The sequence below is a fragment of the Xiphias gladius genome, chromosome 8 (genome assembly GCF_016859285.1).
Source record: "Xiphias gladius isolate SHS-SW01 ecotype Sanya breed wild chromosome 8, ASM1685928v1, whole genome shotgun sequence".
NCBI classification, from domain to species: Eukaryota; Metazoa; Chordata; class Actinopteri; order Istiophoriformes; family Xiphiidae; genus Xiphias; species Xiphias gladius.
Genome location: NC_053407.1, coordinates 15,324,544 through 15,349,776, shown reverse-complemented (window position 1 = coordinate 15,349,776; position 25,233 = coordinate 15,324,544). Strand labels below are relative to the sequence as shown.

Here is a 25,233-nt window from a genome sequence, read left to right as displayed (position 1 = left end):
AAATTTAATGGTATTTCTCAAACAGGATGTGTGTGCGTTGTAATCTCCTCCTCTGCCCAGTCTATCTGAACTGCTCTCCCTTGCTCTGCAGAGGCAGGCGCATTGCTGTGATTTGGTTTTCTAGGCTGCTACAGACACACTGCTTTATCTGTTGACAGCTTATGCCTTCCCTCTCCTCCTTAACTGTTCACTAATGGAGCTTAGATGTGATAAGAAATGTGTCTTCAGAGGATTAAATCTTTAAAGTAATAGCATTGCCTATAAAATGTGATTAGCTCTTTTGCAAGGTAAGTATTTTTATTATGATTTACAAGTCTCGTAAGTTCTAGTGCAATAGCAGTATCATGATGTTATTAAGGACAAAGAGCTTCTATTGAAAATGTTATTTATGGTTAATATTCCTGTTTAAATGCTTTGGTTGTTCGAATTGGCCAGCATTGATTGTGTGGTGAAATTTAATTTATATTATTTTGAGTGCTATGGTATTACTCAGCATAAGAGACTGTTGTATTGTACCATGTTTACATCTATAAGAAGTCAAAGATATCTTTAGTAGTTAAAAATCTGAAAACTATGAGTTATTATCTACTGCAACACATGGCAATACCTCATTGCCTTGGCACATATGACATTATGTAGTTAGTGTGTTTTTTTTTAAACTAATATTTCACCTCCTTATCATTTCAACTTTTAACTTACAGTCTGAGACCTACATGTGGCCCCCCATAATTTGAGCTTGCCCTCACTCACAAATTCGATAACAGGCATTTTAATACTGAGACTAGATACCAGACAACTAGGCATAATTTTGCAATGTTTTTGTTGCATGTTTCTTTGTGTATGTAACATTTGTAAAAACTAGAGTAAAGTTTATAGGTATTTCACAAACCAAAGTTTTAAGGCAATCTTACTCCAGTAAGTTAGGCTTGTTTTCAGCAAACTCTCCTCCACAAAGCAGTTTTAGAAAATGGGAGCTAGGTCACAATGACTATCATTTTAGCTTTAACTGAGGCTTTACCAGTGTAACAATCTTCAGTTAGACTAAAATGCTGCTTCTGTTTGAAAGTTTAGCTTCAGTCCTTCTGCTCCGTCATTACTGTTATTATGGCCATATGAATAAAAAAACAAAGTAAAAAAAGTTAAAAGTAGAGTTTATTACTTTTTTAGAGTCTGGCATACACTAATGTAATTTCTCTGCACCACACACACACAATATTGCACTGTAAAAAATTCACTATATTAGTTTTATGTATTTCAATTAAAAAACATACACTAGATTTCACTAGTACAGTACACTACTACTACATAGCATATGTGCTTGCTCTTGTTAGTTTTTATAAAATGCTAATTCACGCAGAGCTTATAACAAGGGATATTATCATTTATTGCAAATGCATTTTACTTTTGGATATGGCAGAAAACGCTCTGCTTTTGTGAGGGAATTCAAGAAGCAACATAGCACCTGCAAGGAAAAAAACAATACCAAAAACTTAGCTTATGAGGAGGACATTATAGTGGTGGAGGGAGCTGCAACAGAGAATGACACTGGCATGAGTATATTGCCCCAGTAATAGTGAAAAGTAGCAGGTTAAAAAAGCTACGGCTGTGCTGTTTACCCATGTGAATATGACTATATTACTAGTTAGCTTGTAGCCAAGCAGTTGATGAATGAACCACTGATGGTAAAGCATGAATAAAGCATCTGATGCTAATCAGCTAATGACAGAGTGACTTAATTGCTCTGTAATGCTAACACAATGCTTCAGTTATCTTGCAGAGCAAATAAATGACTTCAATATAGGCTATAATTAGTCTGATCACATTAGCTATAAATTGGCTTTGTGGAATAGCTTAATCCTGGATCAGTTAGGTAAGTTAGGTTCACTCAAGTTAGGCATTCCACAATATTTTTTTTTCATCCTCATTTATTAAATACCCTCTAGGCCAAACTGTATATATCAATTGTATATGTGATATACCATCGGTCAAAAATAGTTATTTTTGGGCCTGTAAGATGTTTTCATGTCAATCTTGGTATAGAGTGTCATATAGTGTGTTTCTTTGTTTGACCACAGAAGGAATGGCTGTGTCTGAACTGCCAGACTCAAAGGGCTTTGTTGGGACAGCTAGGAGACTCAGGAAAAATGCCCCAGCCTTCACCTGTGTCTGCCAAACCAGAGACCCAGGCCACATCTGCAACCAAAAAGGCAGGGCCCACACCTGCCCCTATCAAGGCAGTACCAACAGTTCCAACCCTAAAGATGGAACCTACATCTGTCAAGATGGAAACCAAGCCTGCAGCAGCTTTCACACAAATCAAGCTCGAGACCATACTCAAACCCACAACAGCAAAGGTTTCACCTGTTACAGGAGAAAAACAACCTCAATCAGCATCCACAGTGGAACCCACTATACCCACTGTGGCCCCTGTGGAAAAAACAGTAGTACCACCGAAGGTTGAAGTGCCAAACGCAGATGTTCCCAAAACTGTAACAGTGGAAACCAAAGAGGAGGAGTTCAAAATGGACTTCAGTGTGACAAAATTTCCCATAGCTGAAGAGCCTAAACCTGACCTTCCAAAAGTCGAAAAAGTTGGATCAGGTGTAGCTGCTGCATCTTCCTCTTTCCCAGTGACAGAGACTACAGTTGTACCCACGACCCCTATTTCTGCAGAGGATGCTCTGGCTGGAGTTGTTCCAGGGATCAAAACAGAGCCCGAATTGTCTGCTCCAGAGAGGATTATTAAAGAAATACAGCTTGATGATCACATCAAACTGACAGAACCAACAAAATCTTTGCAAAAAGTTGAGGTTCAACCAAAAACAAAGTTAGTATTGGAGGTAGAACCCGTGATAGAAGTAGACAGCAAGGAAGTAGCTGATAAGTTGGTTGAAAAGGTTATTGATGTCACCTCACCTCCAGATGCACAAATAGTAACTACAAAGAGCATCATCATAAAAGTAAGAATGAGTCCTCTTTATAAAAATAATTATTGCAATGAGAAATGTTCAATTTAACACGATAAAATCAAAGTTGTAAAATATGTTATATGATAAAATGTGAGTGTTGTCTTTAAAACCTGTAGGTGTCTAATTCCTAGCTGTGTTGAAATTAATGTTCGTCTGCAAAATAATGTATAGTCTATGTTATGTTTCCTCTAACAGTAAGGAAGACTGCTATTTTCATTTGTGCTTCATCAAATGCAAATGTAAGCATTTGAAGTAATGACTTGTATTTTAGTCATTACTATCTTACAGCATTGCATTGCAAATTTTTGTTAATGTCACTTTAATTATTTGCTCACCCATCATTTGTTAGTTACTTTGTCCCTTATTTTCACCTTATAATACATTAGTGTAGTAACACTAAAAACTACTGATGGAATTTTTATGACTGTATTGGAAAGATGCACTACAAAATTTGCCTTTTTGGAGAAAAAATACACTTTAAGGTTTCAGTGATAACAATTAACTCACTATATTCTGTTTAGGTTGTTTATGTATCTTATCCAATATGTTAATCACTGTTGTTTATTTTATATTGATAATGATGCATCTTCCCACTGCATTACACCATTTCCAGAATTATTGTTAATTACATGCTACAGTTACAACTAAAAACAAGGTTAAATATCTGGCACTGTTTGTTACAGAAAGTCTGGTTCATTCATTGAGGAAATGTATTTACTGTTGTTTTTTTTCACATTCTTAGGACCACGATGAGACTAAAAAAGAGCCAATTACTGAAAGAAAGGTTTCCCTGCCCACTGGGCAGGTTTTCCCTGCAAATGCTATTAAGCCTAAATCCAAAGGAGAGGAGCATGGTGAAGATCAACCCCAGATTTTACCTATATCACAGGAATTGGATCGGCCGGTGGTTAGTGATACAAGGAAAAATGATATAAATACAGAACCATCCATGCCAGTAAAGGAGGAAGTTAAAGCTGAGAGAAGGCGCTTAAGTTTCCAAGCAATGAATGAGAGCAGTGAAAGTGAGCTCACACCCTCACCCTCACCTAAAGTCCAGAGGAGGAGGTTGAAGCTTTCAAATATTTCATCCAGCAGTGACGACATCAAAACTGAAAGCACTGACTCTGTTGAAGATGAAGAGTTCATCCGCAAGCAGATAATGGGTATGGGTGATGAAGAAGAAATGTCTCTTTCAGAAGATGAGAAAGAAAAGAATTTGGCAAATGAGGAACCCACCAAGGAGGCTCAGCTTGATAATGCTTTGATGACATTCAAATCACTGTCTACAAAAGATAGCACAGATAATGAAGATAGCCCAGCCAGGAAAAAAACCCTCCCAAAAACTGGCACTGCAACTGCTCAAGATGCTCCCGAAACAATGCCCAGCACTACTTTCAGGAAAGCCATTCCAGTCATGAGACAGAGACAAAGCACTGATGAAGAAGTAGAGAGCATCACAGAATCCCTGTCAAAGGGATCATCTAGTGTTCAGGCTTCTAGCTTTACTCCAGGATCTTCACCTACGTCAGCCTCATCTCTGGAGGAAGACAGTGATAGCAGCCCCAGTCACAGGAAAGTCAGTGGGGACAAACAGCATCGCAAAGGCAAGCACAGGCAGCCAACCCAGCCTCTCCCAACTATTGAAGACTCCTCTGAGGAAGAGAAGATGAGGGAGGAGGAGAAGTCTAAGAAAGACAAAGCTCAACTTAGGGCCCATAGCCAATCACTGTCTCCAACTGAAGAAGCTTCCTCCACAGAGGATCTGAGACAGGTCACCACAGTGGATGAAACAAATAGAACATCTGGCTCTGAGTACTCTGCCAGTATAGAATCAGAAGCAGAGACTAGGCGAGCTGTGCAGAGAGGACGTAAGCCTTCACCAACGGTGATACCATACACTCCTACTGATCCATTTAAAGAGAAGGATACTGTGACAAAATCATTGAAGAGTGCCGAAGAAGCATATGAGGAAATTATTCAGAAGACAAAAGCTATTCCAGGGGAGAGTCCTCCTGATATTGAGCCGCTCTATGGAGGAATGGCAATCGAAGACTATCTTTACGAATCCTTGGTTGAGGAGCCTGAAATTAAGATGAGTGAATCTCAAGAGGAAAAACCCAAACAGGATACTGGCTATGAATCTCTCAAAAAACTCAGGTCACCAGAAGAGGTTTATGAGGAGATGATGCAGAAAAAGCAAGAACTGATGATGATAGAGAAAGAGTTTCAGCAGGCCCAGACTGCCATGGAATCTTCCTCACCAGGGGCCTCAGTCATTGGGCCTCCGTCAATTGCTGAGACCTGTGTGGTAACCATACCCACAGAAGAGACAATCCTCACTGGACAAAATGATATGCATCTTACAGGCACTGAAACTCCCAGTGAAACGCCTGTAAAGAAAAAGAAACGGCCAGCTCCACCACGCCCGTCTGAACCCCCTAAGCGCCCTGAGGTGACTGTTGTTCCCAGTACCCCTAGTGGTTCTATAGGTTTTGTTAGGCCTATGGTTCCTCAAGATCCTGCACTCAGAAAAGCATTGTTCCCCATACCAGACCTCAAGATTACCCAGTGTTCATCTGGGGAGGAAGAGGATGACAGTTTTGCAGATGAGTATGGTGTTGGTATTTCTTCTGACATTACCCCCAGTGATGACTCCGAGACTAAAGATGATCCATCCATAAGCCCATCTTTGTCTGAAATTGCTGAAATGGAGCCTATCTGTGTGGTCTGTGAAATTCCAGAGCCAAAACCTATTCCAACTCCAATATCAGCCCCAGAACTCACCACTACACCTTCCCCTGTGTCACCTCCAACGTCACCAGCCACTCCAGATTCCAGTTTGGCTTCTAATGCTACATCATCATCCTCATTCCAGGCTCAAACACCTCTTTCATCAGATTCAACCCCACTGTCTACACCAACACCTCCAACTTCATTTATATCCGAATCACCTCCAGAGGTCTTGCCACTATTGCCTGCCACAAATGCAACAGTACCGTCTATTGGGGACTCAGTCTCTCATCCCACTCCAGCCACAGTTATAGTTACAATACCAGATGTGGTTTCTGATCCATCCAAAACTCAATCAACTGCAGTAGTTCAAGTTAAGCCTTCTAGAGCTGAATCCCCATCTCAAGCCCTAGCAGAGAAGTCTACTCTACCTGTTGTGGTCCAAATGCCAGACTTGGTTTCATCTCCATCTCAGGTGCCTATTGAGGCTCCAGCTGTTATACAGGTCTCAGCACCAAGTCCAGCACCTGCTGTTGTTTCAGCTCAACCTACAGCCCTAGTTACAGCTTCACCTGTTGCAGTCACTACTCTGGCTTCAGCTCATTTTGTTTCTGCTTCTGTCACTGTGGCCTCATGCCCTGGGCCAGTAATAGTCCAGATGCCTGACCTGGTTTCAACTACATCTCCAATCTCTGCACAAACCCCACTACCAGTCTCAGCACTTGTAACAACCCCAGCTCAAGCCCAAGCCAAAGTGGTACACTCAGTTCCTGTACTACCAGCCATCCCATCAATGAGCCCGGTAGTAGTCCCAGTTCCGGCTCAAGCAGACCAGGTGCCTGCACCAGCTCCAGCATCAACTACTATAGTCAAAAAGAAGGTCCCACCCCCTCCTCCCCCTCGGTCTACTTCAGTGTCATTACCTGAGCCTAACACAGAACTGTCGCTTGTAAGGGCTGTTCAACATGTCATCCCTACTATGACCACTACTGTAGCTATGGGAACCACAGTAGCTGGCCAGCCAATGCAGTCTGTAGTTGTGGATATACAGCCAAGAATGGAAGACATGCATCCAGATAGTGTGGCTGTGCCTCATATAGTGACTCCAACCAGACAAGGACACGTAGTCATCATAGTGCCCAGTAGGGAAAACATATCTTTGATCGGACAAAACCCACAAGATATAGCTATCACTGGGTCAAATGCTTCCACTGCTTCTCTGCCACAAAGTACTCAAATAGCCTCACAACCTGTTTCAGATGTACCCAGCGAAGATAAAGCTTCACTATCCACTAAGATGTCAGCAGTGCCAATAGTTTCAGCTCCACCACTTCCGCCTAAACCTATGTCAGAGACAAAAGCTGCAGCGACAGTAGAAATAACTGTAGCAGATACACCTCCACCGCCTTCTACTATATTACCCAAGCCAACCGATTATCCACAGCCACCAGTTCCCTCTGCAGTAACAATTGATACAACAACAGTAGCACAAGTTTCTATTACAACAACTGGCACTAGTCCAACTGCCAAGCCTCCTCCCCCCATACCACCTAAGCCTATATCAATTCCAAGTGGACTGGTTTTCAGCCACAAGCTAGGAGAGAGTGTCAAGCCACCTCCTCCTCCTGTTGCCCCTAAAGCTGCGACACTGCCAAGGACCAAAGAACCTCCAAATGCTCTGTCACTTAGCCTGACACGACCTGTGGAGTCTAAGTTGGTTGCAACATCTCCTAAGTCACCTTTGTCTCCTAGACATGCCAAATGTTTGCAAACCTATGTGGTGATAACCCTTCCATCTGAGCCTGGCTCACCAACAGAGAGTATAACAGTCCAGGCACCTGTAAGACGTGGGTCCATCCCATCTACAAAAGTGTCAGGGGTACGGACCACACCTTCAGAGCAGAATACACCCACTGAGGCTTTCTTAGCACAGGCTACAGTGAGGAGAGCCTCTGTCCCCACTGTAAGGCATCCACCTCCAATACCCATTCCTGCAACTGTGGCAATAGAGCAAGTCACACCATCTGAGGTAGTGGTTGCTAAAGTGCAAACCAGGAGAGAGTCTGTGCCTTCTGCACTGCAACCACCACCATCTGTTGCTGATGTCATCACAGTGTCATCGGGTCAGGACACATCCATTCAGGTACATAGTGTACCTCCTCCAATTAAGAAAACATATGTGCAACAACAACAAACAATTACTCAGCCAGTGCCACCACCTAAAACATTATCTGAGGTCCCCACAATGCTCCCAGAGCCAACAGTTCTTATTCAACCACTTACAGTCCAAGCCACAGCAAGAGCACGGTCTATACCATCTGTTGCTCAGGATTCAAATATAGCAACAGAAGTCATAACAGTTCCACCAGATGTTTCAATTGAAGCACTAGTTCCTCAGGCCCCAATACCAACATTACCTGTGCAGCCACAACCACTGACAGAAGTTGTTGTTGTACCACTGCAGTCTGTGGTACCTTTAGATGCACTGGTTCTCCAAGATAGACCAGCTGCAGTTCCCTCAACTGTTCTTTATCCACAAGTTGCAACTCAAATAGAAATGCTACAAAAAGAACAGGATATGCCTACTGATATCATTGTCACCGATGCAGTTATAAGATCATTGATACCAGGAGTAAGTCAGCAAATTCCCGTTCAAGAGCAACTTGAAGTAGTTGAAGTAGTGACTCACTCTACAGGACAAGAATTGCCAACTTATACCCACACTATTGCTGAACTCCCATCAGTACTAAAAATTGTTCAGCCTTCAGAAGTTCTGCCTAGAGTGACAGAGCAGCTATCTATGCAGCAACCACATCCTGTAGCAGAAGTGGTAACCCCCCTTACAAAGTTTGAGTTACCTACTGAGGTAACTAAAATTGACAATATTAGAATACCAACAACAGCATCTCCAGTACCACATCCTCTACCTGTAGCAGCTGAAATTACCCCAATACCCGAAGTAGCTAGGTTAATGCCACTAACTAAAATTGATAAGATGATAACTCCTACAGTTGCTGAAGTAACACAGTCACCTCTTGTAATGGAAGTCCAACAAATGGCTGTGCAGCCAGAGGTACCACCTGTTACATATATACCACAAGTCTATGGAGCAGTTACAACTTCACTCATTTCACATTCAACACCAACAGAGATTATAACAAAGAATGTCGATGTAAGCACAGCTTCTATACCAACATCGGATATGCAGCCTCAAGGAGTGGCTGGGATGCCAGTTGGAGTTATTACAACTGAGGAAACCACAAGTAGAAGGAAGACATCTATATCATCCATGGTACAGCCAGCATACACAACAAGTGAACTATTTATGTATCCTGTAGAGTATGAAATGCCAACACAGGTGGTTACAACTGAGACCTTTGCTGCCACCAGGAGAGAGTCCATAACCATGCAGCAACCATTACCATTGGCACAGGTTGTAAATATGCCAGCCGAAAAAGATCTTCCAATTGATGGTTATGGTGTTCAGGTCCCCTACAGGAGAGGTTCTATTCCTTCAACTGAACAACAACCACTGATGGCAACTTATTCATCGGAATATGATCAGCCTCTGGAAGTAATATCCACTGAGGCATACACCAGGAGAACCTCGATGCCCACTGCAGAGAACATTCCACAGGGTGTGTCTGTGGCTCCAGTCACCATCACTAAAATCCAGCAAGAGTCTATTGAGAGCCAAGAGATTCGGGGACCAGAAAAGGTGGTTTCCAGTATGAGTCACATGTATTCTTCTTCAATTTCCACCTCGGGTCAACCCCCTGAAAGCCTGCCTAGCCTGGTGACTCAGGTGGTCACCACTGAGGTCCAGAGGACCACTGTTTCTGTTGTCCATGAAAGACTTCCACAGGTCCCTCCACCCAGTGTAGCAATCACTATACAACCAGACGTATCTAAAGTCCAAACTCTGCCAAAACAAAATGGGAAGATAATATATCCTGGTGATGTTATCGATTTACGTACTATGAAGGTTGGCGTAAGGATGACTGAACAAGGTATGGACCTGACACCACCTGAGTCATGTCGACAGTCTTTTTCAAGTGACTCTAGTGGACGTCAAATCACAGCTGTGCAGCCTGAGATAGTTAATCTTAGTGCAGAGATCACCCCTGCAACCACACTGTCTGTTGTCACTGATAGTATCACGATAGTCACATGCACAGCCACCATTGCTTCATATAACAACGCTCCAGCAGAGAAACCACTTGATTTGCAAGGCCCTGTTACGTCATTACCTTTGCCTCTTACCACATGCAAACCATTCGAACCACTAGCACAGATCGTTTACAGACCTGTAAACTCTCAGCCCGTAGTCAGTGCTGTAACGTCCACAGCTCAGGACATACCCATTAATCTTTCCTTTGGAGCTCTCGTCTCCTCGGGAGTTAAACAGCCAATGACTTCGACCCCAGGAGCTATCAGCAACGGAGGTCCTGTACTTTCTCTAGAAGCCACAGGGGCCATGGATCTGTCAAACTACAGACCAGTGAGAGCTATGGTAGCTTTGTCTGGCTCAAGCCCAGGAGTGGTGACCACTTTCGTAGAGGATGATGGGACTCCAGTCGACCTTACAGCTGGTAGGAGGAGTGTATGCTGTGATGTCATTTACAAGCTACCATTTACAGGAAGCTGCAGAACACAGCCCCCGGTTACAACCCAGCCTGACAACCGTTTTGGCTACAGAGATGACCACTACAAATACGATAATGCTGGAATTTATGGTATCAAGGGCATGAATAGTATAAAAGCATCAATGTCTGAGACCAACCTGACAGAGGCAGGACTTTTCTCCTATGATCCCAAGAATGATTATGACTATCTCAGTGGATCTTCAGATGTCGCTATAGACCTCACTGCTGCCAAACTTTCTGCTGGTGAGTATGAGGATATTTCTGCATGTTTGCAGGTTTTTTTATGCCATGCTCTGTGCTTGCTTTTGGGGCTTGCATTTGATTGATTTAATAGATTCCAAACTTGTAATTACAAAGTACATTTCGTCTTTTATTTATATTGATACAGTTCAATACTTTGCTTACTGTAGATACATGTAGTTGTTTTCCCCTTGAATTCATGCTATCCTGCTTTGCTTTTTAATGTGCATGTTTTTATCAAATATTAACACATGCTTGTTTTTGTTTTGTTTTTTTCTTTTTTCTTGATACAGATGCATGTGTGTGCCTGCGTGTGCTCCCTCAATATTTTGGTTTCGCATCTTGCTAGCCAAAATGACTGCAGATATGCATGTGCAATGGGAGTCTTTTTAAATCCAAGCTGCATGACCTTCAACTTATATACAGTACAGTATGTGTGTTTCTGAAACTATAATGTATTTGATAAAGTAAAATCTATATCTCTGGACTTATTATGGCAGGTAAAGCTCTAGACTACACTAGCAAAGCTACTGGAGTCTACCCTGGGATGACTACTGCTGCATACTCCCAGGTCCCTGTGACTGGATTTGGTGTAAATAGTGTTCTAAGAACCTCAGATGGAATAGTTTACTCCTCTGTTGCTGCCCCAGTTCCATCAACTTATGCAATTACAACTCAGCCAGGCTCCATCTTTAGCACTACCTTAACACCTACATCAACAATCCAGAACCAGTCATTGCCACATCCATATGGCTTCATTCCCACTGCAGACCCAGGACAGATAGTTTCTTTTGACACAGGGCTACCTAAGGAGCTTCTACCCACAGCTTTGGCTGACATCATAACAGGCTATCCGGACATGTACTCAGACACCACTCTGGAAGCAATAGCTGCCTCTCTGGATGCCTTGGCTTCTTCCCCAATATTCCCTGGTTTAGACAACACCAAGATGGCCCAGTATCAGATGGAGAGGGAGTTTCTAGAGTTAGAGAAGCTTAAGCAGCTATGTCTCGCTGAGGAGCTGGAGTGGGAGAGGCAGGAGATTCAGCGTTACCGTGAACAGGAGCAGCTTATGGTCCAAAGGGAACTTGAGGAGCTTCAGGCTCTGAAACAGCAGCTTCTCCTGCAGCAAGAGGAGGAGCACCATGCCCACATGGTGGCCCAGCAGGAGACCTATGCCCAACAAAAAGAGCAGCTGCAGCAAATTCAACAACTCCAACTGCAACTCCAGCGCCAGCTAGATGAGCACTATGGTAACACTGGTACCACAGGAAACCTCCTAGATGCTAAATATGCAGGAGTAGGGGACAGCGGCCAGTACTGGCCTGTCAAAGATGTGTCTACAGGTCCATCTTTTGGTGCACAGCTAGAGGAAAGTCAGGACCAGGTTAGTTTAGTAATGAAACTTCAAGCTGATCAGGATTCAGGGAAAAAAATAATTGATAGTGGAGTGCAGACAGATGATGAAGACTCAGCAGAGAAGCAGCATGTAGGTAGGAGAAAGAAGAATAAGAGAAATGTTGATAGCTCAGCTCAGACTGATGATGAAGACCAAGATGAATGGGATGCTCCCACAAAAGCTCGACGACGCTCTCGAAAACATAGCAGTGATGGCAAACATGGCTCCAAGGTCTCTAGCATTGCTATCCAGACAGTGGCGGAGATATCTGTCCAGACTGACCACTCTGGAACGATCAAACGACCCAATGTCCAGATGGACACTAAGGTGGAAATCATCAAGCATATCTCAGCTCCAGAGAACTCTCAGAGAGGTGGAAGTTTGAGCTGTCAGACAGAATCAGATAGAAGGCACACACCTATTGAGGTGGGCTACAGCACACACCAAACAGCAGATGTCTCAAAGTCTAAAGTCTTCTGTACTCCAGTCTCCCCGCTATCCCCAGAAAAGTCACTTGGAGGGCAGAGAATGCTGACAGCTGACCCAAGCAGATTTTCCTCTAGCCCTCGGATATTAAAGGCTGGTCAGAAGTCTCTATCTGATCCTAAATCCCTTAGTCCTACCAAAGAAGACAGGATTGGTGGATACTACGCAGACAGCTATTCTGTAAGTCAGAGCAAAATATAAATGTAAAAAATAAGAACTGTCTTATCATTATTATAATTACTGTTCTGATTGTTTCAGAATGATGAAAATGCTTTAAATACAAAAAAAATGATAGTGAAGTATGCAGGTATGCAAGTATGCTGATGTGTTGTAATTAACATTCAATGATTGACAGATTCATGATTTGTTTTTACGTTCTAGGGCCGAGGCTCTCCCTCTGGCACAGGTAAGAAGGTAAAACGGACACTACCAGACCCCCCTCCTGAGGATGAATCTCTGACAGGACGGTCAGGCTACAGCACCAACTCTGCTCGTCGCCGTCTTGCCCGCAGTACAACAATGGCTCGGGCAAAGATCCTGCAGGACATTGACAAGGAGCTTGATCTGGTGGAGAGAGAATCTTCTAAACTTCGCAAGAAACAGGCTGAGCTAGACGAAGAGGAAAAAGAGATTGACGCCAAGCTACGGTGAGATGTTACAGGTTTAACATCAACACACATAAGGATATAGGTTTATGCTTTTGTTCACACCCTGTGAAATTAAATCATTAACAATTAATGGTAGTAACCAATTAACATATCGTAAATTGATTACAGTCAGTATCATTGCATTTGTCCCTCTCATACAATCATTATTCCTAATTCATTTGCATGATTCCCCTCTCACCTTGATAGCTTATGGGCTAAAAGGCTACCTTGACATCACTCAGTGAGACCTCTCCACACTCACACATAGTAAAAGGTACTAGTGTGTGAGAACTCGGAACATTATTTGCCTGAATTGTTAGTGCTTAAATTGTAAAACAATATGTACCTTTATTTCCTATCCTTGTAGGTACCTCGAAATGGGTATCAATCGGCGTAAGGAGGCCTTGCTGAAGGAGAGAGAGAAGAGAGAGAGGGCCTATCTCCAGGGGGTGGCAGAGGAAAGAGATTACATGTCAGACAGTGAGGTTAGCAACATCAGAGAGGCTAGAGGTGATGGCCTGGAGAGACCAAGGACGGCTCCCCAATCAGAGTTTGACCAGTTCATCCCCCCACAGACAGAAGCTGATTCCCAGTACAACACACTGACTAGTCCCTACTCTCACTATGCCCAGTATGTTCCCCAGACTCAAACCACCAGCCACTATACCCAACCGAACCTATATCAGCAGCAGTCCCTTTACCACCAACAGGTTTCCCCTTACCCAACTCTATCCCTCTCCCATGCCCAGGCTCAGCCTAGCAGCTACCAACATGCTCTGCTCTTGCAGCAGGGAAAGCAGCGACAAACCACCCTGTCTGATTTAGAGCCTAAGATCACCACCAACTATGAAGTGATACGTAGCCAGCCTCTGCTCATTGTACCAACCTCCACAGAAAGTGGCTATGGAGTGACTCACATGGGGAGCAAGTATGGCAACTTGGATTTGAGGCTAGGTCTAGAGGAGAGGAGCATGGCCTCTAGTCCCATGTCTAGTATTTCTGCTGATTCTTTCTATGCCGATATTGACCACCACAATGCCAGGAACTACGTGCTGATAGAGGATATAGGGGAGCTCACCAAGGCCTCAACAGGGCTGAGCAACACTGGCTTGAGTACTGGATTCAACTTGCCTGATAAGGAGTTGTCCAAGGCGGACAGACTGCTCAGGGCAGCAGAAGTCAGGCGCACAGCAGAGGTAAATACTGCACTGTTAGATTAAGCTATATTTCCACATTCGTAATCACTACATGTATATCTGTATATCTGTATATTTCTTTTTTGCTTTTTAGGGTGCAGTTTCACTGATCTGTCAATGAACATACAAAATTTTAAAATTTCAAAGGATTGCTATACTGCTTTTGTTATTCCTATCATGCATTTTTTTAGCTTATTCAGAATGCCAGATGGCAGCAAAACAAAGCTTTATCAAATGTAGACACAATGGATCAGCCTGGTCACTTCTGTATGTTATCAAACAATTATTGTAGAGATACACATGTAACACACATAAAAGGCACTTATTATTGTGTGACTAATTTACAGTACTGTTGAGGAAACACTAACTGTGTGGCATATTATTTTTCCTTTTAGGTGGCAGATTTTTTAGGCTCATCTCGGCTTCAAGGTTATGGTAAAGGAGAAGACGACACTATGGAGGAGCCTTATGAGCTAAAACTTCTGAAGCAGCAGATCAAACAGGAGTTCAGGCGAGGAACTGAGGGGCTAGAACACTTAACAGGTCTGGGCCTACCCCAGTATCTCCCCAGTGACAGCAGTTTTCGCCACTTTCCTAAAGGAGAGAAATACAGCATTGGCAGGCTCACCCTTGAAAAACAGGCTGCAAAGCAACTCCCAGCAGCTGTACTTTACCAAAAACAGATGAAAAACAAAAAGGCTCTAATAGACCCTAAAACCATCACTAAATTTTCTCCAATTCAGGAGAGTAGGGACCTGGAGCCTGACTTTGGCAGCTACATGGGATCTGGGGCCTCCTCTGTGACCAATCTGGCTGCTAGGGCTAGGTTACTTCAGGATGAGATTACATTTGGGCTAAGAAAGAACTTGTCTGAGCAGCAGAAATATTTGGGCTCCTCCCTGGGGGCCAATCTAGCAGGTTCTCTTAATCTTGGGCAGTCCCTTGGATTGGGATCCACTATCAGGGCCACTGCCCAGGAAGATGGCACCTACCCAAGTGGCACTCGTTCCCGACCTTCATCACGCCCCTCCTCACGCCCCTCTTCTGTCTATGGCTTGGATCTATCTATCAAACGGGATCTATCCAACTCCTCTCTCAGACTTAAAACAGAGGGAGAGGTCCTAGATGCAGCATTTGCCCCCGGGGTGGCCAGAGCTAAACCCACCAGCTTACCCATCAGCCAAAGCCGGGGCCGTATCCCCATTGTGGCTCAGAACTCTGAGGAAGAGAGCCCTCTGAGCCCAGTGGGGCAGCCTATGGGCATGGCTAGAGCCTCAGCTGGACCTCTCCCTCCCATCTCTGCTGACTCCAGGGACCAATTTGGGTCTAGCCATTCCCTGCCAGAGGTACAGCAACATATGAGGGAGGAATCTCGGACGCGCGGCTATGATCGAGACATTGCATTCATCATGGATGACATGCAAGGTGCCATGTCTGACAGCGAAGGTAAATGGAGCCTTGGACTGTTGCAGCAACTCGACTGTGTGGACCTGCTTGTCATGCATGCAAATGTTGGGTGGTCTTACTGACTTTGTTCATTAACTGGTTCTTTCTCAATCATCAGTGCTCCATATAATTGTTGTCGGTTGTTCGTTAGCGTATTTCCCTCTGTCACGGTAAATGTAACAGTTGCTGTTTGCATGCTATTTCCTTTCTTTTTAATCTTACTCACCGATACATAATACTCTTTGACTGAGTTTATGTATGTCACTAATAAGTTCTATCCATGTTTGTTTTCATCAGCATGCTTTGTCTTTTTATTTTGCAATGGCTTTACTCCCTCACAGTTAAATGAACATTATTCATCTTAAAACTCAGCGCTAACAGAATTGCTGTGCACAAAGTCTATGGGCTTGAACTTATTCATACATGTTGTACACATTACAGTTGCCTTATTCTTAGTGAGAGTCCAAAATGAAAGTAAAATCCGAGCAATTCATATTTTACAGTCACCCCAAACAGACTACCTTACACTGGGCACATTCAGTGAATGCATGGGAGATATAACACAGTAATGGAGAATTCACTACTGCATAAATATTTATGTTATAAGAGGTTGTGGCATTTAATGACAGACATGAGCGATTTTTGAGAAACTTACTGGCAGGGCTAGAATGGCAGAGTATTTTTTTAATCTTAAAAAGTGAGACAAGAAAAAAACTTTTAATTTATTTTTAGTAAGTTGTGTGTTATGACAAAGCCCTAAAATGTGCAATGTGTAAGTCACTGTTAAATAACAGAGACAATGTTAAAATAAAACAATGTAATATTTCCTCATCTTCTCATATGAAAAGTGCCTCATAAACATAAATCACATATACTTAAACATGACCTATACGTACATAGAATATACATTTTTCAAAATGTTTGGTTAATGGCATCTAGATGCCGTATAGACCATCTAGGAGCTATCTTAGCTGCAGAAACCTGTGGTAGCGGACTTTTACATGAAGGTATGACAAGGAGTGTCTTTCTTTTTTCCTCCACCAATCTGTAGAGCAAAATAGTGTCTTTGTATAAGAATAAGGTCAGTGTCTCAGTAAGACATATATTTACTTTTTAAAGGCACCCTTTCAGCTATATTGGAGAACAACTAGCATCAGTAAGTCTAAAGAAATATGCAGAATCATGGTGTTTGGATGTACTTTGTTTTTCTGCAGGTACAGTCAAGGCGTTGACTTTGTGTAGTTATTTCTCTCTAACTCCTGACAAGTCAGTGACACCTACCAATTTAAGAGTAATCCAGTTTTCAGGTGTTTTTGTATGTGTCAACCCCTAGTGCAATGCAATGACTTTCTCTCAAGGACTGTCGTGCAGTTATGTGTGCTGTTAAAATTTACATTCAGCATCATTTTATTGTGTTTAATTTGTGTTGTGTTAACTGTATGTCTTTATTTCTATATATCTTTAATTTTCTATCTGTATCTGATTTTGCATCCCTGCATGTTGTGCAATACATGTTTTCCATTTCCATCTTAATAAAGTGAATGTTTTCTGCTTGTTGGTTGTTGCTGTGGATGTCTCATTGCTAGGTGAGATGTCCATGTCCCCTTGTGATTGACAGAAAATATTGACATGTATTATCTCTATCTTTGTAAGTGTGGGATTGGTAGTGTTCCATTAGGCTAGATTAATCCATTTATGTAGATATCAATATGCAGTATGAAAAGTTATTTCATTATTTTTAAGATTTCATTAGATACAGTTTGTTTTTAATTTAGTAGAAACAAGTAAACTTACACTTCAAAAATACAATTTTAAGGCCAATGAACCTTCCAAATACTTACCCGATTAGGGATAAGTTTAAGAGGGTTTAATGTCATCCACAGTGATTATCAGTTGAGTATCATAATGCATAATAGTAAAAAATAAAAATGTTTATCAACTTTAGCTTTATTTCTGGACCATTTTGGATCCAGAAATAGGGATCAGTATAGTTTCATTCTTAATGAGAAGGTGATATTTGTCCTGACCCCACGTAAAAGTGTCCATCTGCCTTGATTACAGCACTAAGTGAGTCCATGCTGGCTTTGAACAGAGATGATGCCAGAATCTTTCATGAAAGTATCAGACACGGTAGAGTATCTTACGGTACTAGTTAAAAACACTTACTCTCATGGTGCTACTATGGCTCAATTTTGTCTCAATTGTCTCAATTGATAGATGGCTTTTTTTCCCTAAAATGTATTTTATATGTTTTTCATAATGCTTCTGCTTCAATTTGTAAACTGTCTGACAGGCTACTAATGTCAGACTTGCAGTAATTACAAGCATGCATCTTACACTGACTGCTTTCAGTGCATGTGCTGAAGTATACTCAAAATACAAATCTAGTTTTAGCACAGTTCATGGAGTTTGTTAGATTAATGAACATATGTTGACGCATTCTAAAAATATATATATAACTTTGTACCCCAGCTGGAGGCCCAAACTGGAATATAGAAGGTGAGACAGCATTCAATTCCCATGTAGTTACATAGAGACTGTGTGCCTCCATGATGCACATCATGGTTTTTGAATGATCCACTTCTCTGGTTGATTTTGTAAACACACCAGACTCATTCTGGAATGACCCACATCTCAATAGTATACAATACATGTCATTTATCAGATCTCTAGTAGTCGACATGTCAGATCCATCCTGGAATGAACCCCATCTTAATGGCACTAGATATCTTTTATGTGTCATATATCGTAGTGATTTGAGTTATACATCATTCTGGAATGACTGCACATCAGTGGTTCTGTAAGCATATCAGACCCATTTCCAGTATTCATGTTCATGCACTTTTGCAAAAACTCACGTGCATATTGTGTGATAAGTGTTACCACAAAAAATACTGTATGCTTAAATTGCTTTTCAATGCATATATGTTGACGCTTATTATCCAGATTCTGAAGGTGGATGCTGCCGCCATTTACTGATTCTATATCAGAAAACTCTCATTCGTACAAGAACTGATAAGTGCTTTCTAATCCAAGACCTGGGTAACAGGCAACATGTATCTAAAGCATGAATGGTCACCAGGCCATTTCTCTTCATCATTATCAGTGCATCTTCTTAGATCACTGATAATACAAGGAGAAATTTGGCAGACCTGTGCACATTCTATCTTTAGTGACAATCTATTGCATTTAACATCCAAATGATGTCTCATATGTCTAATGTAGGACATTCCCCACCAACCTGGCTTGTTACCACGGCTTTAGATCATTTTTCCATTGAGATTTGCAATAATGATGATAAAATGTGGCACAAGACATCCAATATCTTCAAATGTTAAAAACCATTGTTAAAAGGTCATTATATGTCAGTATGATGAGCGCTGGGATGTTTCACAGCCCACTGCACTTACAGTACTTCATAAATATATTTACATAGCACAGTACCACTTCACAGTTGTATGGTTTTGGATCCTATGCCATAAGCGAGAGTGGAAGGTAAAAACTAAGATACTGTATAAACATTTCTCCCACTTCCCCCCTCAAATGATTTTATTATGACACAATACAGTAGGAACAAGTGTTTGGAAAAAAAGCTATAAAAAGGATGTTTATTATTATTTTATTAGTAGTAGTATCGGTAGAATTAGTAGTATTAGTAGTAGTATTATTATCATTAGAGTGAAAACACACAATGGGACAACTCCAATTACTAAATATCATGACACATAATTTCCTGGGGATTTTTTCAACAACGCTTCATGTACAGCAGCTATGAAAATATGGTAAAAAAGGGCCCTTACATTCAGACGAGTAGCACTGTCTGATATTAAAAGCATGCCAAACTCAAAATGCTCTTGAAATTTATTCATTCATTCAGTGTTTGCAGTGATCATTTGATCTCACAGACGGTATGGATAGGGCGGAATAGGGTTTATACTTCTTTGCTTTCACCTATCCAGTCGGACAGATCAGAGATCTTCCTGCATCAGAGCAAGCAGGAATGGATGCGTGACTAACTTTGTGACACATACTACAAATTCTTTCCAAAGATCGATTGCAAGATTTATCTCTGCCAAAGTGGTCATTACCCTATTAAAAGCAGAGATTTATCAAGCTAAACTATTAGGGGTACAGAAGGTGTGTGATTGTGTGTACATGGCTTTTAACCACTACTTCTCCCTGCCTAGCCTACCACCTGAGGAGAGAAGACACAGATTGGTTTGATAAGCCAAGAGAAGGACATCCGCAGAGTGGAAACATGTCAGACAGGAGACAAGTGAGATCCAAACCAACAACATCTATCAACTTCACACTGTGCTGTTTCCTCACTGAAATTTTCAGTATGTAAACCTGTTTTTTTTTAATGCTTTAACGCCTTTAATATCTCTTTCAGATGAAACTGGTCCCTTATGCCTTCCCTCACACTCGCATCAAACTTAAGAGAGACCTGAAGGACACCAGTGTGTCAGGTATAAGGCAAACACAGAGCACACAAACATATCATACGAGGATTATGCACACAATAATTTTCTAATTGTTTGGCTAATCAGGATTTGGTATGTTTATTTTTCCCTCAGGAAATGGACTTGGAATCCGTGTAGTAGGTGGGAAGGACATTCCGGGGAGCAGAGGAGAGATTGGAGCCTACATCGCCAAGGTTATCCCTGGTGGCGTGGCAGAACAAACAGGAAAGGTTGTAGAGGGTAAGAAGAGAAGAAAAAAAAGGAGATGGTATAAATCAGTGTTTACTGCCCCTGCGGGCAACCTGTATTTTTTATGATTATTATTGTAGTTTTTTCCAGGAAATACAACATTCACATTTTGAATGGAAAAAATAAAAAAAAATACAATGTTTGGAGTAGTAAGAAGAAAGCGAAATATTTCCATCATTCCACAAGAACACATACGCTGTTCAAATTCAAAGGTATAGAAGTTGCATTCATTTGACCTTTCTTGGTACGATACTGTACACAGTAAGAAAGATCATTTCTGTGGCTAATGTGGTTAATGGTGTAAATGTAAATCTTTAAACTACGATTAATTTTAGGGCAGTGTAAGCCTTCAGTAAAAATCCCTGCTAGAATCATTGAATTCCATATGGAGATGTGAGCGGCTGCTGTAGCCTTCTGTTGTGGTCTGTCATTTCTCATTCCCTGAGACATCGCATCCAAACACAGAAAAAAGCCTGTCAACTCACCCTCCACAGCACTGGATTGTGTTAGACATTAGCTATATTTAGCATCATTATAGAAACACAAATACACAAAAGCAAGCATACACAAACACGCATACACAATAATTAGTATCATAACCCTTTGAAAAATCCCTATTCGATTTGTATTTTAAGTTATTAGAGTTTTCAAATCATTGAACTATTTTTATTGTTTGGACAGAGAAGAGATGGAATATTGATGGTAATTCCCACTGTTCGAGGATATTTTTAGGACAAAATTGGTTCTAGTTTCTCTCTTTCAATTGCAACTCCACCATGAGGACTGCCATGGCTTTGCTTTGCACGGGGGGGGGGGCAGATCAGCAAATGCATTTTTCGATGTTCTCATGTATTTCATTCTTTTTTTCTTTGTTTGTTTTTTGTTTTGAAATACTACGATAGAAAAGCTTAGACTGGGTTCTTTTACTTTACTTGTAATAAAGGAAAAGTAACAGTGGTGAGGCTGGCAATTTTTATTTTCTAGTGTTAGGTGAATTGTAACTATGCAAATGTGCTGTTTATGTCTCACTGAAAGAGAAAGGCAACGGAACATACCTTCAGTTGCAAAGAGAAATAAAGTAGGGGAGGATATGGTGAATTATACAGAGAGAGCAGAGGGAATAATCTAAATGTTCACTGGCTCATGCAGAAGGGAATGGATATATTAATTCAGGCCTTTATTGTCACAGCAGCTGGTGAGTTGATTCGTAAGCAGAAGTCTAATCTGAAGACCAGGTTTCATTTGTGTAAGTGAGGCCTCTTACAGCTCTGGCCTTGGGGTTGGATGTTTGAGTTTGCTGTGCACTGATTTTGTGTATATTATATCATCATATACTGGTTGCTGTGATGTGTGTGTAATGATATGTCAAATTCAACACAAAAACTAAATCGAAAATTAAATAATTAAGGTTTTCCACGGGGTGTGCCACAAATTGAAGTGTTACTTCTCTGTGTGAGCAAATAGGCTGCACTATCCAGACCAAATCATGTTTCATATTTAGAGATAGGGTGAAATGCATTTGCCCACAGGATATAGCATATTGTCTGGGAATTGATAACACATTTTTGTCTCTGAATCAGCCTGCTTGCCTTTATCACACCACAGGAATGCAGGTGTTGGAGTGGAATGGAGTCCCTCTGACAGGAAAAACTTATGAAGAAGTGCAGTGCATCATGGGCCAGCCATGTGCAGAGGCGGAGCTCTGCGTGAGACTGTGAGTTACATCTGTCATCATTTATCCCTCTATCCCACTGAAACTCCTACCTGTTTAGTTGCAATATGGTGACTCTGCACACCTTCTCTCCTCCCTGCTTTCCCCTCTATTCATTCCACACCCCTTCATCTGACAAATATCACTCGATGACTGATTACTGCTAAAATACACTGGTTGATATTCCATTATAAATTTCCTGTATGGATCCAAACAGCGACCTTAATATGCTGTCTGACCCTGAGCACCCACAAGCCCTGGAGCACCATGTCCAGCTTAAGGCTGGTATGTACAAGGATTTGTTGTTATGTCTGCATGCATGCATGTATCTGTGTACCTATGCCAAATAAACACAATGTGCATTACTATACACATTTGTCTCAATAGGTGGGCAGCGCTCCCCTGGTGTGGATCCTAAGCAGTTGGCTGCAGAACTGCAGAAGGTGTCCCAGCAGCAGGCTCCTGGTATGGCTGGGACAGGGGTTGGGCCAGGGGGTTTGGGGGTCCTCTCTGCATTGGAGCGCTCTGCCCTCCTCCACTCGGGGACTGGATCAGCTGCCTCCAGTGGTGTGCCAAGCCCTGGCCAGCCTGCATCCCCTGCCATAAACAAAAAACAGCGACACAAGGTAGTGGATTTGCCTTGTTACCACTGCTTTCTGCTGGCTCATCTCAGACAACCTCCTCAGCTGTGAAGAGTTCAGTTTACAGTGTGAAAAGACAAAATTTTAATAGTCTACAACCGGTTAATGTCAGAGGTTGATATTTTGTGTAAAATATAAGTCTAGTCTGAAGAAATAATAGTACGAATCTGTATAAAGCTGCAGTCTGTGGAACCTTGTGTGATCCGTCATGCACCTTGGCTGGTGTGATTCCAGTAGTATTATAGCACACAACACTACAAAGGGGAAGTTTCATGTGAAGGTCAAATGGTGGGACTGTGTTCATCAGAGAGTGACAGACCAATTATAATGAATCAAGAAAACAGTGTGGTAGAGTGCATGACCCTGGCTGTGGGTGTCCTTTACACATGAAATGAGCAATATATGCCTACGCGCTTCATTAAAAACAAATGTTTAAATGCTTGACTCTTGAAACGTATGTTACATTGATAGAAAAAAGAAGATGCAGTATGTAACACAAATGGTGATGAATACCTAGTATAAAATATGAAATAGACAGTAGAAACATAGTTTTACCTTGAAAACTGTCTAAACTGAAATAGACACTTTCCCAAAATGTTTAAGAACCTCAAATAATTGATTAACCTTCTCAAACCTCACTGCAGGACTTTTCCAGTCAATTAAACCGCACAGATAGTGAGGCTCCTAGATCCAGCCAGAAATCTTTACCTTGCATCTTCTCAGAAAGGACAACCCATTCATCTGTTAGCTGACAATACATTGTATATAATATATATAAGAGAGCCCTGTTTACTGCAGCCTAATCCCAGGGTGTGGGTCAGGTCAAGGCTGTCAGTACTGTCTGTGTCTCTTTGACTAATCATGAAACAATTGCAATTTATAACCATTGCATGCCCCTTCCCCTTTTATTCTTTCCTTTTCAGCCAGTAGAGGTGATGAAGATGCCTCATCCCATCACAGGAGAAATTCAGGTAAAAGAACAGTCAAAAAGTACTAAAGAAAATTCCAACTGCAAGAAAGTAAAGATGCAGCTCAGTAGACTGGTCCTCCTCACACAGCCGACACTTTGCTCTTTTTACCTCAGCTCCAGATCAACTATGATAGGAACCTAGGAAACCTGATCGTCCACGTCCTGCAGGCTAGAAACCTAGCCCCTAGGGACAACGACAGCTACTCTGACCCTTTTGTCAAGGTCTACCTCTTACCAGGGAGAGGGTGAGTTCTGAGTGGGTTTGAGTGTTCAGTAATGTCTGGTCTGTGTCTGTCTTTCTGCTTCTGTGTCTGTCTTGTTTTCTCTCCCCCTATTTCTTTCTGACTTTGTATTGACTGTGCTGTATGGAAATGACTAACTACTTGAGTTTGTATGAGAGAATGAGACAGGACATGATGATCTGAGCTAGTCATTCGCAGTGTAATTTGAACCGGTCTCTATGAATCAATGGACGGGTGTTTTCAACGTTATACATAGGTGTGAGAGGAGATCCTTTGCCATACTGCTACATACAGCCTAGATGTGTGCAAACATACTCTACGCTGAATTCACAAGCTCTTCTTTCTCGGCCCACCTTTGACTAAAGGGAGTACTTTAGTATTGTGCCCTAGTATCATGTCCCGGGCTTCTTCCTCTTATCCCTGTCTGCTCCACTGTCTTCCCAAGAGCCAGTGAACAGCAAGAGTAAGGATCGATACAGCCTTTATCTGCTCTGTAACAATATCTGCTCTTAGATAATGACCCCATCAGACCTGTTTATGAGATTATAAACCCTCTCTGCCCATACTGTATAGGTTAGAAATGAAAGCTTATTAGGAGAGCACTTTTGTTCTCCTGCTGTTTCATTTGAAGAATATTTTGAAATGGATTTGTCTGACATTAGCAATGGAGTCCACAGCCAGGGTATCTTAACAACAGTTAGTATGGTGAATTATTAATTTGCCCGTGAGCCAATTGTAATCATTGTGAGGTCTTTTGGTCTTGCATCACAAACACTGCTTGGGCACAAAAAACAGTGATACACCCAATATTGATTGCCTCAGCTCTCTATCCTCTACTGCCTTTTCTTTGAGCTATCTGGGCTTCTCTGACTGTTTTTTGTGTTTTTGCTTTTCTTGTTTGTGATATCTGCCCTCCTCTTCCTCTTCTGGACTCCCTCAGCCAAGTCATGGTTGTCCAGAATGCAAGGTAGTGTGGTGCTGATCTTTGCTTTTAGTTGGTGTTATGTTTTTCTTTCTGTAAATTATGTCTCGAAAGTGGTTTTCCATCCTTTTGTTGTGGCCTTTGTTGTTCGTCCAATTATGTGCTCTGTTTCACAGTGTTTAAGAAGACTCCTATCATTGCTTTTTCTCTCCATGCCTCTCACTTTTAACTCTCCTCAGCTTCTATCTCTGAAATAATTTGTGATTTTTTTTATCT

The 25,233-nt window shown here is 41.8% G+C and overlaps 1 protein-coding gene across 1 annotated transcript in view; it reads left to right on the top strand.

The window, feature by feature from the left end:
* The first annotated feature begins 3,972 nt into the window (after window positions 1–3,972).
* The window catches only part of pclob (piccolo presynaptic cytomatrix protein b), a 28,885-nt gene continuing 7,624 nt past the window's right edge, over window positions 3,973–25,233 (top strand). Inside the window, exons 1-18 of the mRNA XM_040132248.1 lie at window positions 3,973–5,689; window positions 5,845–5,961; window positions 9,038–10,588; window positions 11,086–11,902; window positions 11,963–12,650; window positions 12,852–13,117; window positions 13,485–14,307; window positions 14,709–15,759; window positions 17,821–17,889; window positions 19,947–20,035; window positions 20,153–20,228; window positions 20,337–20,462; window positions 22,077–22,185; window positions 22,400–22,467; window positions 22,570–22,808; window positions 23,747–23,794; window positions 23,908–24,038; window positions 24,976–25,002. Coding sequence (XP_039988182.1) covers window positions 3,973–5,689; window positions 5,845–5,961; window positions 9,038–10,588; window positions 11,086–11,902; window positions 11,963–12,650; window positions 12,852–13,117; window positions 13,485–14,307; window positions 14,709–15,759; window positions 17,821–17,889; window positions 19,947–20,035; window positions 20,153–20,228; window positions 20,337–20,462; window positions 22,077–22,185; window positions 22,400–22,467; window positions 22,570–22,808; window positions 23,747–23,794; window positions 23,908–24,038; window positions 24,976–25,002 — 8,012 coding nt within the window. The remainder of the gene's footprint in view (window positions 5,690–5,844; window positions 5,962–9,037; window positions 10,589–11,085; window positions 11,903–11,962; window positions 12,651–12,851; window positions 13,118–13,484; window positions 14,308–14,708; window positions 15,760–17,820; window positions 17,890–19,946; window positions 20,036–20,152; window positions 20,229–20,336; window positions 20,463–22,076; window positions 22,186–22,399; window positions 22,468–22,569; window positions 22,809–23,746; window positions 23,795–23,907; window positions 24,039–24,975; window positions 25,003–25,233) is intronic.